The sequence below is a fragment of the Haliotis cracherodii genome, unplaced genomic scaffold (assembly GCF_022045235.1).
Source record: "Haliotis cracherodii isolate W230 unplaced genomic scaffold, xgHalCrac1.p SCAF_6, whole genome shotgun sequence".
Taxonomy (NCBI): domain Eukaryota; kingdom Metazoa; phylum Mollusca; class Gastropoda; order Lepetellida; family Haliotidae; genus Haliotis; species Haliotis cracherodii.
This window is the reverse complement of record NW_027266319.1, coordinates 66,723,659-66,739,586: the sequence shown is the minus strand read 5'-3', so window position 1 is coordinate 66,739,586 and position 15,928 is coordinate 66,723,659. Positions and strand designations below refer to the sequence as shown.

Genomic DNA, 15,928 nt, shown 5'->3' with positions numbered 1-15,928 from the left:
GTGACATCCTTAGTGCGGTGCGTGCTGGGGACCGATGCCATAAAATTAAAACCGGTCCCAGCATTTGACATATAAGTTTGAATTTCCTAAATTTACATTGGTCAATTAATTGATCAGAGTTTCGTCCCTTAGATATATCAGGATCAGTTGATCTGTTGATCGCATCTATATTGATCCTGTGTTTATGTATGCCTGTCAGCAATAACCGGTAAGGCAAAAGTATCTCTATTCTAATAATACAAACGCCAAGTATATTGAGGCATAGCCAAGTTGTGATGGCCATTTGCTGTGCGGAGTTGTGTCCCTTTGTCGTGACAGGATCTGATGTTTGTCGGTTCGAATCCGTGCTTGTGGCTTTCTCAAATGCGGTAACCGTGGGATAGTTTTTACCGATATTCAACCGACATTCAAGCTCAAGATATATTGCACTCAAGACAGTGCAAAGCTAATAGTGTGTGTATTTATCAACCAAAATTTAAGGAGATGATATTGTTATACATTGCGAATACGGTGTTGGATTCACGTGGTTCTAGCATCCGTTAGTCAGGTTAAATCCGCGTGCGATGTGTTAAGTACATAACAGGCGCTCCCCGTCGTGACTTTGAATATTGGCAGCATGAAACCCACCTGTAATACCGCATGGTGATCAGAACTGAGGATGAGAATGGGGATCTGATGGATCGTGTCTGCTGAGTAAGATACACCACCAGCTGTCAGAGGTGTCCCTACCCCTGAAGATCCGGGTTAGATTAGGTGTCGTATTAGGCGACTAACGGGATCGGGTGGTCAGGATCGCCGACTTGGTTGATGCATGTCATCGTATTCAAAATGCGTGTATCGATGCTCATGATGTCAGTCACTGGATTGTCTGGTCCAGACTCGATTATTTACAGACCGCCATCACATAGCTCGAATATTGATGAGTACGGCGCCAAGGAACAAACAACCAAAACAGTAGTGTCCCGTTGAGATGCACGGGGGGGGGGAGTGCGTCTTGTCTTCCTGTTTGTGATATGGTAACCACATAACAACTATATAGTTAACGAATACAACGGGTCCCTGGCTGATTGTGTTTTCCCATACCAAACGCAGATCGACCTTCATTCTATCGGTCACCAGTACATGACTGTCGGCACTGTAGGGTAGGAGTTGCTTCCCTTGGATGTATCTGGACATGCTGGTTGTGACCTCACTCATTTTCAATATGATTCGTGGTTTGTGAGAACGCATCATCAGGTTTCTTCTAAGTGAAAAAATCTGGGATATGCGTCGCATCAAGCCGCGACGCGACATGGCTGAAATACTGTTGAAAACGTCGTTGATGCCGATTCTTCCCAGCATGTGAATCATAAGAAGTCACGCGGATATGAAAACATAAATATCACGAGACGAGACCCCCCTGTGGAGCCTCAAAAGACAGTCCCTCATCGCCGATGGGGGGACACTCGTAGAACGTCCGGCAGGGATGCAACAACACTGAAAGGTACCTCCCGACTTCATCCTCTCTCACTCTGGTCAGTTGTGGTAAGTTCAGTTTTTCTCTCTAAGTTTTGTCTTGAAATAGTTTCTGTGTAGATTGAAATTATGTTCCTCGAACGCTTTAACTCCGAGATTGTTTGAAGTTAAGTACCGTCGAGATATATGTGTTCACGAATAATATTCGAATCCCCGACTCGCCCTGAGTATGTTTTCTCGGTTTGCCAGCCTCCTTCCCGTGCTCATGTGGTTCAGAGTGTGGTAAACTGACAAGACGTGACATAACTGAAAGATTGTTCGAGGCAGAGTTAACCTCACTTACTCACTCACTCACTCACTCACTCACCCATAACTCACCGACTCACTCACTAGATCACTCACTCACTCACTCACTCACTCACTCGATCACTCACTCACCCAGCCACTCACTCACTCACTCACCCAGCCACTCACTCACTCACTCACTCACTCACTCACTCACTCACCCACTCACTCACTCGATCACTCACTCACTCACTCACTCGCCCATAACTCACCGACTCACTCACTCACTTACTCACTAGATCACTCACTCACTCACTCACTCACTCACTCGATCACTCACTCACCCAGCCACTCACTCACTCACTCACTCACTCAGCAACTCACTCACTCACTCACTCACTCACTCACTCACTCACCCACTCACTCACTCGATCACTCACTCAGCCACTCACTCACTCACTCACTCACCCAGCCACTCACTCACTCACTCACTCGATCACTCACTCACCCAGCCACTCACTCACTCACTCACTCACTCACTCACCCAGCCACTCACTCACTCGATCACTTACTCACCCACACAGCCACTCACTCACTCACTCACTCACCCAGCCACTCACTCACTCACCCACACAGCCACTCACTCACTCACTCACTCCGAAGGCGGGTTCAATGTGTGAAGCCGTGATATTGCTGGAATATTGCTAATGTAGTTTCAAATACTCACTCACTCACACATAGCCTGACTATTTCCTACTTTCGTACGATCTAATATCAACAATTAGTATCTACCAAGCTCGATGGAGATACTTCGACTCAGTACAGGTAGATGTTTGTGACGCTGACCTACTGGAAAGAGCACATGACACAGTGTTCCAATAGTTCCACAACCAAGGCACCAAGTTAGCCTTAATCCGATGACTGCCTGACCATTGTATATGACACCCACTGGGGAGTGTCGAATATGTGTCTCTGTAGTTCGAGACAAGAGAGTACGACACGAGTGTGTGTCAGCCAACCTTCATCTTACAGCTACAGTAAACTACGTTTATAACGAACACGCTTATAACGAACTGATATAACGTCCATTTATTGAATATATATTCCGTACATTTGCTTATTACGAACTACGGTTATAACGAATTCAAATTGAGTTCGTTATAACCGTAGTTTACTGTAGTTGTTTCAACATGCATCCCTTTAGTGACTTTTCAACGTGACTTTTTAGTGATAAGTTGTTATCCATAAAAAGGTGTGTCTTCATGCATCTAACGAGTTGTACAATAAATGACATATGACAGGCACGAGTGCAGTTATCTGTTTCTTATACATCCTAAAATCGCACAATTTTAGTATAGAATCAATGCATTTGTTGTATAACCTCATATGCGCATTAATATATAACAAACGGCCATGAGTGACGTCATCCGGTTAACTGATTATTGCACATACCTTGTGTTACCCTTCACAAAAAAAACCGTTTCTGTCATATCTGTTGATTATCAAAGCGATAATGATTATACAAAAAGATCAAAGAGCATTTACTAAACACCATAAAGACAGAATGTTTCGACACAGACGACCGAAGCAAAATTAAGGTATCCGTCATCCCCATAGAGAGAAGTAAAGATGACTTATTTATTACCTATATTTCATACAGATGCGCTTAGTTCTTAAATATCTTTGTGAATACGGCAACCGATACAATGTTGTTTAAAAATATCATACCGCCAAGGTTCTATGAACAATGGTCAGTGGTTGAAATAGGTTAGACTGCATGGACCCCTGGTGTGTTATCGTTGAAATGATTACACACCGGTCGTCGCGCTGCAACCTGTACTTAGCCGACATGACCCGTGAAGATTCCGGGGTAGAATAGGTCTTCAGCAACCCATGCTTGCCGTAAAAGGCGACTGTGATAAGAGGCGACTAACGGGGTCGGGTGGTCAGTCTCACTGACTTGGTTAATGCATGTCGTCGTATCCCAATTGCGTGGATCGATGCTCACGATGTCAATCCACGCCATATAGGTGGAATATTGCTGAGCGCGGCGTTAAACAACAGACAGACAGATAGGCAGGCAGACAGACAGACAGACAGACAGAGAGATAGGCAGGCAGACAGACAGACAGACAGTCGACATGTATCGAGGTTCCTAACAGTTCTGCAGAAAACTGGCTTCTTCCTTCGAAGCTGCTTGGACAACAGCGACAGTTCGATATATCAGGGTTTACAGTGATCTGTCTATCATTTGGATTGAATGAACGTCATTTTTTTGGTTCGAGTTATCGAGAACGATGAAATTATTGCAATATTGTTGTGATATTGAAAATACATTATTCAAACATCGATTTTGACTACTGCACATCTTAAATTGTCTTTGGTTACGCTTTTATAGATTTTACACACTTCATTATTAGATTTCTGTAAAGCGTTGAAATTTGAATTGAAAACACTGGCAGAAATCGTTCCTCTCTTTTACTTGTATTGTGTCTCTCCGTTACTTGTATTGTGTCTCTCCGTCACTTGTATTGTGTCTCTCCGTCACTTGTATTGTGTCTCTCCGTCACTTGTATTGTGTCTCTCCGTCACTTGTATTGTGTCTCTCCGTTACTTGTATTGTGTCTCTCCGTTACTTGTATTGTGTCTCTCCGTAACTTGTATTGTGTCTCTCCGTCACTTGTATTGTGTCTCTCCGTTACTTGTATTGTGTCTCTCCGTCACTTGTATTGTGTCTCTCCGTCACTTGTATTGTGTCTCTCCGTTACTTGTATTGTGTCTCTCCGTAACTTGTATTTTAGCTCTACTTCACTTGTATTTCAGACCCAAGGACGATGTTCAAGGATTTGCTCTGTTTGATCGTGGCCGCCATGTCCTGGCGTGACGTCACGTGTATCTATGCAAACAACACACGTGAGTACTACTTTGTAGTTACAATATATCTGAATGTTGTGTTGTTGATTGTCACACTAGGACGATATATAGGCGCCGGTGTTCTATGCCTTGGCGTTATCAAAAGGGGGGGGGGGGGGGGGGGGGTTACCTCGTTATCCTGTCGATTATATCTCAATTCGATTTTGATACATACATGTATTTGTCAAACTTCTAATTGTGGAACACTCGCCAACAACTTTTGATCCAGGTCTCACCAGGGGTGGTGGAGTGGAAATAGTGTTCGATTCTCGAACCACTTTTTCGGGTTCGATAGTCGGCATTGGGTAAACCGGTGGTCAAGAATGATTAAATGCGATTTTGATGTTTTGAAACTGATTCTTGATTCTAAACTGACGACCAAAACATTTACTAATATCTTAAATCGCAGAAGTTTAAAAACCACAAAAAATAGATGAGAGAAGTAAAGTGAATTGAAAAGATCAAAACGAAATCAACATTTAAAATGACAATCACACAGCATCCGATATTGGCATGACAGTTGCCCGAATTAAGGAAGGGTAGCAAAAACAAGCTTTCAGTGAGATGGACAAAGGGAATACACATTTAAAATCGCTCAGTTCAGTGACACGTCACATTAATAGCGTGTATGACAATCCCCAGCTTGTAGACACGCAAAAACTCTCCGGTGCACAGAAAACGTCAGTTGTCTGATGACGTCACGTGGGATACATCGCCATTCTTCCTGAAGGGCCTGTCGACTAACCATATACTTAAGGTAATTGTTGTACAATTGCAAAGTACCGGTCTTCATTGAGCGTAGTTACCCTGGGTCTGCTTATTCTTTGTCTGTCTGAGGCCTGCCCGGTCTGTCAATAACATTGCGTCACGTTAATTACAGCAACGCTGTAGGATCCCAAACTGGGATTTTACAATGAGGGCCTGGGTGGCTCCCATCTGTATGATACCCCGGGCCCGCTAGCGTTGTTCGAGTGTCAGACGTGGCATTTCAGTGGTGTTTGTTTTGTCTGTGTGTGTGTTTTTGTTGTTGTTTTTTTTACCTGTGTGTGTCTGACATGCCGTCCGTATCATTTATATACCCTTATTGCCACATTCGTGACCAACTCGTGTTATTCCGGGACAAGCCGAATAGCGACTCGTGCCCCTATCATGGCCATTTTTGCGACCAGGTTCCGTCTCAGCGCAAACGGGCATACCTAAAATAATTGTCAACTCGTCGCGTTATGGTTCACATATATTTCCCCATATATTATATATATTTCAGATGCAATTTAAGGCACACCTGGAGATGCGGAATGATACAGTATGATTGAACACATTTAACTGTGCTTTGGGTATATTTTTAGATGCAAGACATGTCAAATCAAAAATTATTTCAGAGTGATTCTTTGACGAAGAACTTGAAATCATACGCGCATTCTGATTGGTTTGTCGTATTCTCGCACATAACATTCATCGATAGGGGGACGAGTCTTCTTGCAGGTTACGAAAAGAGGCGAGTGGTGACGAATGTTATTGCAAGTATATTTTTGGCTGCCAAGGCGGCACGTGTTTTTCACTTTTTCGCATTTTTACGAAACAAATGTACCGTGGATGTGTATCAATTTCTGGAAAGAACAATGTTGTGTTGGACGATGTGTTTTGCATTGATTTAGTTTGAACTTGTGCTTTATATATTTCATTTCAAAGTTTCTTTATTCGGGACAATTGCACCAACATTCACTCATTCACTCACCCAATCACCTAACCACCTGATCACCCACCTACTCACTCACTCACACACTCACTCACTCTTCCATCCGCTCGCGCACGCACACACACACACACACACACAACCACTTACTAAACTAACCACCGACCCACCCACTCACTCGTTCACTCATTGTTTTAGTGACGCTGGACTTAACGCACGTGTGTGCCAACAGACTGTACCGGGTCGACCACTCCAGTAATTTCACCGTGGAGGGTAACACGTCATCCCGCTCCCCCCAGAGCGGGTGGTGGAACTTACAGGGGGGACGGTGTGAGGTATCATTCGAGACCTCGGAGGACCAGGGATTATGTATCAATATGTATGAGATCGAACTGTTGCCTCATGTCACCATAGACTTCAAAACTACAACCTACCGACCAGACAAGGTAGGTGAACAATTATCATACTGATAAATATGATTATCATACGTCCATGTCAGATTGATGAATCTGATTGGTCAACATGATTTGATAAAATATTGTGTATCGAGCCTTGATGGGGAATATATTTCTCAGCGGGGGAAAGAAATCACTTACACCCCGCCACGAGCAAGTCAGGCTGCACGTGGATTTCTGCGAGGCAGAATATATCCCTTATACCCCACTTCAAAGCAAAAAGCCGCACGCTTTTTCCAAGTCAATGAAAGTAACTAACCTCAGCTCAATCGAACAGCTGTTTTCTATCAATATTAAATTTGTTTTAATTCTTTAACAATGTCATATTAAAAATGTCGGTAAGATAAATTCTTTGTAGCAGGATCACTCGGGGTATTATACGTCCGTCGTCTCCGGCGCGTGGTATAAAACCTAACGCCGGAGGCATACAACCGGATGTACCCCTCGTGATACTACTACAACTTATATAAGTGATTCTGAACCTGAGCGAAGGCTCTCTGTGTGTGAAGCCTGGATAGTCCAGTTATCACAATACCAGGATCCGTCGGGGACGGGTTCGAATCCAAAATTCGATCCGACTATGATTCTTGATCCCACAGCTCTATACAAGTACTCGTAGGTATCATCAACGTGGTAGCGTCTAAGGTCTGAATCACTTTAAACTTTCCACAATCAAGAAGCAAATGCGTCGTGGTATAACTGTAATACTGTTTAAAGCGGCGTTGAACCTCACTAACTCACTCACCCACACACCCACACACCAACACTCACTCACTCACTCACTCACTCAATCACTCACTCACTCACTCTTCACCAACAGTAAAATGTGGAACACCTGTCCATCGTCTTTATTCGTTCCAGGATTCCAGTTTCATACAATACATAAATGTATATAAAAATGGAAATCGGGCCGATACTGCGGAATATGGAACGGTATATGGCTCCGGTCCCTTTTGATGTGACGCTGAATGCTGTCTAGGAATACAACACGAGCCCTCCCCGGCAGGAGTAAAACGGAGATGCTATCTCTGCACCAATGTTGATGTTTCCAATAATCGATATCTCCTTAATTCTTCAGGTCGCGGAGTAATTCCTTGTAATTAGACTTGTAATATAAATGTAAATATCGGTAATCGACTCTCGGCGGAAGGTTACATTTACACGGGAACACATGTAATCACACACAATGCATGATGGGTACGATGAGGCATTATACTGCCGCCGACCTCACCGGAAGGGAATTTGTGGACCAGTCGTTTAAGGCTCTGCAGAGTTGCGTCCCTTATTTCATAACTTCAGATTTTCATCCCACAGTAAACTGTCATCCCGGGGCAAAGTGAGTGAGTGAGTTGGATTTTACGCCGCTTTTAGGAAAATACCAACTAATCACGTCGGGAGACACCAGAGTGAGTGAGTGAGTATGGTTTTACGCCGCTTTTAGCAATATTCCAACAATATCACGTCGGGAGACACCAGAAATGGCCTTCACACATTGTGCCCATGTCGGGAATCGAATCCAGGTTTTCGGCGTGACGAGCGAACACTTTAACCACTAGGCTACCCGACCGCCCCGGCCGGGATATAAATTTTTCATTTCATTTAAGATAATTATAACGTATACCTCGGATGTAGCCTTAGTCCTGGGGGGGGGGGGGGGGGGGGGGGGGGTGGTGCACGGGTGGCCCAGTCGTCTAAGGCGCCGCGATTCGCTGTGCAGAGTTGCGTCCCTTGGGCACGCCAGAAACCTATGATTGTGGGTTCGAATCCCGGTTCGCCCCGATTATGTTTCTAGGTTTGTCAGCACCATACCCGTGCTCGTGGGTTTCACCGAAGTGGTAAACGTCTGAGACCTGCATCACTTCGGGCTTTCCTCCAACATTAAGCTGACACGCCGTGATATAACGACAATACTGTTAACAGCGGCGTTAAACCCAACTCACTCACTCACTCCTTAGTCCTGGACAGAGTACATCACAAAGCTACACAATACCTACGCAATTCGTTAAATAATGTTACCAAAAATTCTCGTAATCGGGTAAATATGGAAGCAGATATTAAACATAAACTGCCGGGCAAAAGAAAATATACACTTGGAAATTGCGTCCTCCATGTTCATTGAGACGTCGGACCGCCTACGTGGTCTAGTAGTAGAGCGTCCGCTCGGAGAGCGGAAGGTCCGGCGTTCGATCACTGGCCGCGTCATACCAAAAGACGTTAAAAGATGGTACTTGTTGTTACCCTGTCTGGCGCTCGACATTAAGGGGCTTAAGCTAGGACTGGTCGGCTCGGAGTCAGTATACTGTGTCTGAGTGGGGTATTCATGTTAAACTGCGGCATGGTGTCTCAATGTGCTAGCACTATAAATCGGCATAAGTCCGGACTAGTACAAGCAGCCGCACACACACACACACACACACGCACACACACACACACACACACACACACACACACCACACGTGCAAGCACGTCGCTATATAAGTGTAATAATCTTGGACGCGACGTTAAACCCAATTTCACCTCACCTCATTGAGACGTCATGTGCGAGTCACCTGATGTGAGATAATCATTTAAATTATGCATGTCGTGTTTGTTTCATTTTTAGCCACCAACAGATATGAGCGTATACGTCTTTTGACCGGAAGTTACATGAAATCTCTACATTGAAATCTCTACATTGAAAATGAACTCGCAATTACACTTTAAATTTGGCGGTGCGATACTTTTGACGAGCTGTATATTTGTATGCTTCCAAGTGCGCTGTAATGTCGATGTACTTGTTCAGCGCTACAGGCGAGGGGAGTCGACGGGGGAGTGGTGCACACACAAGAACCTCCTGACGATGGAGATAACGATAAGGGGGAAGGAAAGAAAACATCCAGGCTTTCAGTTCGGGTTCGACGTCCGGAACAAGACGCTGGACCACATCGAGAGAGTGTGTGAGTATGGTCTAATAATAATAATAATAATAATAATAATAAAAATAATAATTAAAATAATAATTAAATTATTATTATTATTATTATTATTATTATTATTATTATTATTATTATTATTATAGACCATTTATATTGTCTATATTCCCACACCACACCGGGGCGAGCTCAAACAGCTATTATTACTCCAGGCACTGGATCGGTGTGCACTCAATAATCAATCTCAGCTCCCTTGGGAGTATTCAACCGTAAGCTGCCTGTTAGGCGCTAGAAGCTTTATATCAATTAATTAAACAACTACACACAAACACATTTTTATTCTTCATACCAGACCCGTGAAGATCCGGGGTAAAATAGGTCTTCAGCAACCCATGCTTGCCGTAAAATGCAACTATGTTTGTCGTAAGAGGCGATTAACGGGATCGAGTGGTCGGGCTCTCTGACTTGGTTGATGTATGTCATCGTATCAATCACTGGATTGTCTGGTCCAGACTCGATTATTTACAGACCGCCGTCATGTTGCTGTAATATTGCTGAGTGCGGCGTTAAACAACAAACAAACAAAACAAAACATTACGTTATTTCAACCGATAATGTTTGCTCCTAATAATAACACATATACATCCGATAATACTTGACCCCTTGACGGCAGACAACATGGGCTCCGCCACCGACTGCAACATGGGCTACACTCTGCGACAGACTGAAACAGCCATTGTGAAATCAGTACAGGTATTTGACCCGCCGCCTCTTGAGTGTGAAATGACCTTCACCTCACAGTCGACAGAGGAATATGGCCAGGTGAGCTGTAATTCCCATCAAATGTTTTTTCCTCCCCTTGTTTCATGATGACACTGTGGGTATCGTACCTCAATCATTTATACAAATGATGAACCGTTTTCGGTGAAAATTATTCCAAATGCCAATACATCACCGCCAATTGCCAAAGTGTCAACAGATGGTTTGCAACCTGACTGCTACGCAAATATATCTACAGCTAAAATGCTACCTGTTTGTAATGCGAAAATATCCACAGACAATTTGAAAACTGTTGCTTTAAACTGACACAGTGAACAGAAAATTGTGACAACAAACATGTTTATAGTTCAGGCTATGGAGGATAACGAACATATATATTTAAGGCAATGGGGGAAAACTAACATATATATTTCAGGAAATGGGAGACAACGAACATATATATTTAAGGCAATGGGGGAAAACTAACATATATATTTCAGGCAATAGGAGACAACTAACATATATATTTCAGGCAATGGGAGACAACGCACAGATATAGTTCAGACAATGGGAGACAACGCACAGATATAGTTCAGACAATGGGAGACAACGCACAGATATAGTTCAGACAATGGGAGACAACGCACATATATAGTTCAGACAATGGGAGACAACGAACAGATATATTCAAGGCAATAGGGGAAAACTAACAGATATATTTCAGGCAGTGGGAGACAACGAACACATATATTTCAGGCAATGGGAGATAACGAACAGATATATTTTTCATGTTTCAGGTGTGTGTGAGTGTGAAGAAATTCAAACCCCGGTATGGATGCCGCATGGAGCTGAAACTCAGTCAGTTGGACCAGGATCACTGGCCGGCCGAGGTGGTAGGTATCGCTGTTTAGTCCTGGAACTCAGTCAGTTGGACCTGGACCACTGGCCGGCCGAGATGGTAGGTATCGCTGTTTAGTCCTGGAACTCAGTCAGTTGGACCTGGACCACTGGCCGGCCGAGGTGGTAGGTATCGCTGTATAGTCCTGGAACTCAGTCAGTTGGACCTTGACCACTGGCCGAACGAGGTGGTAGGTATCGCTGTTTAGTCCTGGAACTCAGTCAGTTGGACCTGGACCACTGGCCGAACGAGGTGGTAGGTATCGCGGTATAGTCCTGAAACTCAGTCAGTTGGACCTGGACCACTGGCCGAACAAGGTGGTAGGTATCGCGGTATAGTCCTGAAACTCAGTCAGTTGGACCTGGACCACTGGCCGGCCGAGGTGGTAGGTATCGTTGTTTAGTCCTGGAACTCAGTCAGTTGGACCTGGACCACTGGCCGGCCGAGGTGGTAGGTATCGCTGTATAGTCCTGGAACACAGTCAGTTGGACCTGGACCACTGGCCGAACGAGGTGGTAGGTATCGCGGTATAGTCCTGAAACTCAGTCAGTTGGACCTGGACCACTGGCCGGCCGAGGTGGTAGGTATCGCTGTATAGTCCTGGAACACAGTCAGTTGGACCTGGACCACTGGCCGAACGAGGTGGTAGGTATCGCGGTATAGTCCTGAAACTCAGTCAGTTGGACCTGGACCACTGGCCGGCCGAGGTGGTAGGTATCGCTGTTTAATCCTGGAACTCAGTCAGTTGGACCTGGACCACTGGCCGGCCGAGGTGGTAGGTATCGCTGTATAGTCTTGGGATAAATAATATCTAGCAATTTCTTCCTGCACATTCTTGCATATAAGACATATTGCATAATCAGATATATATAACCCGTTCATACCTGACTGTGACTTGTGGAGGTGTCTGGTTCAGATATATATGACCGTTCACTGATGATTGTGACGATGTGGAGTGTCTGGTTCAGATGTATATGACCGTTCACACATGATTGTGACGATGTGGTGGTGTCTGGTTCAGATGTACGACTGTAAGACGAAGAAGGAGTCCACTCAGGAGGTGTGTTCCAGAAATAAGGTCCTCGTCATCAAGCTCAAGATAGGAAACGACTCTCAAAGTGCGGCCAACTTTGAACTCAAAGTTGCCAGCAAATTGATGCCACGTGAGTCTGTCTTCAAAACATAATGACGTCATGAACATGTTGACTTGCGACTGAAAGGAGTTGTGGTTATATACTGCTCAAAAGAAGTAAGGACCATCCGATTCTTTCATGGCATATCAGATTGACTGTAGTAATTTGAGAGCACCCCATTCTTTCTTTCATGGCATATCCGATAGACTATAGTAATATGAGAGCACCCGATTCTTTCTTTCATGGCATATCAGATAGACTATAGTAATATGAGAGCATCCGATTCTTTCATATTAGTTCATTTTACGATGAAAGAATCGGGTGATCCTTAACTTGTATTGAGTAGTATTTAATAGCACTCCAGGTCAAACGAAAGAGTATCCTTTGCTAAAACATAAATTTTGTTAGCCAACATAGGACGTTTACTCTAGCTAGAAACAATCGAATTGGTTACAGCAAACACAGTGGTAATCCTCCGGGGATTCGTCAGCATTTCGAGTTAAGCCCATGGCAACCCGTGCTTGTCGTAACAGGCAACATAATGGCTCGGGTGGTCAGGCTCGGTGACTTGGTTGTCATCAGTCATTGGATTATCTGGTCCAGACTCAATTATTAAAATGCTAACGTCATAATGCTAAATTTAAACAGTAAAGAACAAAAAAGGTTTCGTGTGAATCACGAACTTCATGTCGAAGTTTCCTTCGAATTCCTTCTATCCGAACAGAGTGTATAAGTATTCTTTTGAGTCACTTTTAGTTAAATTCCAGCAATATAACGGCGTAGGCCACCAGAAATGGGCTTCACACATTGTACCCATGTTGGGAATCAAACCCGAACCTTAAGCGTAACGAGTGGACGCTTTAACCAATAGACTAATATCCGAAGTTCATTATCGTGTTTAATAAGGCTGGTGTCATAATGCTGGAATCCCCATTTTCCTGCTCAAATTGAAATAGTGTTGAAATCTGGCATTACTTCTGTGTTTTCAAATAGGTATCCAATCCGCTCATGGCTTGTAAATAAGACGGAAGTCAAGTCGAAAATGGCCTCAAATCGCCCTCGTGTCGCTGTTATATATGTACTATCAGCCTTCTTGAAACTGTCCCATTCCGAAACTTCTCGAATGATCAAGCCTATCATGTTTGTAAACAACCATGGGCGGTAACTCTAAATTTCACTCACTGCCGCCGACAGCAGTCAGTTTAGTAGCGATTAAATCATTTACTGCCACTGACAATCACTACACATAACAACAGTCTCTACTGCCACATAACAGTCTTATCAAGTAAACACTTATCAAGTAAACACTTGCACTTTGTGCGACGAAGTTATTAAAATACTGTTCAAATTCGGCGCAAACAAAACTCACCTATCTTTCATCTGACAGTTTGGGAATCCGTGGAGAGCATGAAGACGGAGCTGAGTGTCATGACAGCGGCCAAGTCCCTCACTGTCGTCATCGCCACCTTCGACACCGTCGTCGCCCTCATGGCAGCTTTCATCAGCGTCGCCACCAGGTACCCCTACGGCAGACTCAAGGTCTTCGGCGACGTGTTTGGGAAGGACCCTATACCATCTCACTATGGCAACGGTGAGTATTACTCCATCAAATCGTTTGTGATCTTGCAGGGTATAAGTATATTCTGTCATCAAAGAAGATATTCCACTAATACATAAACATTTCCCCTTAAATACGTCCGGGGATGCATAAACCTTTGTGCCCTGTATATATAATAATTAAGTAAATATTATCTCAACAAGATTTACTTATGGTTTTCAGAATATCCTGTTGCCATAGCAGTGACAACCGGCGAATCAGAACCGCCGCCATTTTGAATGGTGGCGCAGTTTGTTCGTTGACCGAGACGTCATCCCACGTAGTGATTTTCTCGTCATCACCTCAGGATAGTTATATGACGCTAAACAGCGCCACCCCGTGGCAGATAGTGATAGTGTCGGACATCCTCAGGCAGGCGGACATCAGGCGCGGACACCTATCTGTCTACCCGCGGGTCAAGGCTGTTGTTCGTATGTCCGTGTGTCCACGGAAGTGAATGGCGACCATTCTGTACATAGTGTGTCGTGTTTGAATGGCGGGTGCGACCGGTACGACAGGACATGCTGACCTTTTTCGCGAACACCTGGTGTCATCACTGGTTTTTAGTTGTCCTTTCCACTGCTATTTGCCCTATCCGCCAAGTGGAATCTGTTTTGGCAAAATATCTAGGGAGGTTATTCTCCTGCATTGACAATTTATACTGTTAAGAATCTTGGAATCGTTTATATACATACAGTGTAGATGCATGCATGTGTTATAGAGATTAAACGTGAACATATCAGTTGTATGTAGAGTATCTAGGATAAATACTACATAGTTAGTGTTCTTTCTTTATCTTGAACAGTTTTTCCTCTGTACATGACCTGGCATTACTTAACTTAATTTTTGCGTGAGTGAGTGAGTGAATATGGTTTTACGCTGCTTTTAACAATATTTCAGCAATCTCACGGCGGGGGACACCAGAAATGGGCTTCACACATTGTACCCATGTCGGGAATCGAACCCGGGTCTTCGGCGTGACGAGCGAACGCCTTAACCACTAGGCTACCCGTCCGCCCCACTTAATTATTAGTTAACAACCAACTGGCAATGACCTGACTTCTTTCCTACAGTACGCTACGGCTATAACGAACTCAAAGGGACAACTAATTTTAGTTTGTTAAAACCGTAATTCGTTATAAACATATATACATCATATATACAGCAAATGGCTGGAACCAAAAATCCGGTTCGGTATAAGCATGTTCGTTATAAACGTAGTTTACTGTATATTGATTATGTCGTGTTGTCGGACTTTTCCCTTATTTTTGCGCATGTGCAGTAAGAATATTAATCTACATGTGCGCAGAAATAGTTCAACCCCTTTTTACACTCAAGTGGTACGGGTATGGTACAGACAAACCATGACCCGGGCGAATGTGGGATTCGAACCCACGACCGTATGATTCTGGAAGGCCTAGTGTACTCAACTGCAAATTGTGGCGTCTACGACGATAGAGCAAATAGTGCCCGTTCACAGATTTGGAAAGGAATTAAATGAAATAGACTAAGAGTTTTTTCTCACTGCCAAAACACGTTGGTTAATTATTTGTGTTGTGTGTGTGTGTTGATTTACGCCGCACTCAGCAATATTCCAGCTTTATGACGGCGGTCTGAAAATAATATAGTCTGGAGCAGATAATATAGTGACTGAACATCGATCAACGCAAATGCGATACGATGACATGCATTAACCATTCGGTAAGCCTGACAACCCGATCCGTTTGTCGCCTCTTTCGACAAGCATGGGTTGTTGAAGACCAGTTTTAACCGGCATCTCGTTGGTTTATGAAAACAACACTAGAAATTAATAGATCACATCATGACA

The 15,928-nt window shown here is 43.9% G+C and overlaps 1 protein-coding gene across 1 annotated transcript; it reads left to right on the top strand.

Moving 5' to 3' along the window:
• The first annotated feature begins 1,437 nt into the window (after positions 1-1,437).
• LOC139445714 (uncharacterized) lies at positions 1,438-14,856 on the top strand. Its single transcript, XM_071226918.1, has 9 exons — positions 1,438-1,524; positions 4,564-4,653; positions 6,545-6,792; positions 9,584-9,737; positions 10,387-10,535; positions 11,270-11,365; positions 12,392-12,533; positions 13,891-14,094; positions 14,284-14,856. The coding sequence occupies exons 2-9, from the start codon at positions 4,575-4,577 to the stop codon at positions 14,337-14,339; spliced, it is 1,128 nt and encodes a 375-aa protein (XP_071083019.1). The 5' UTR covers positions 1,438-1,524; positions 4,564-4,574; the 3' UTR covers positions 14,340-14,856.
• The last annotated feature ends 1,072 nt before the right edge of the window (positions 14,857-15,928 follow it).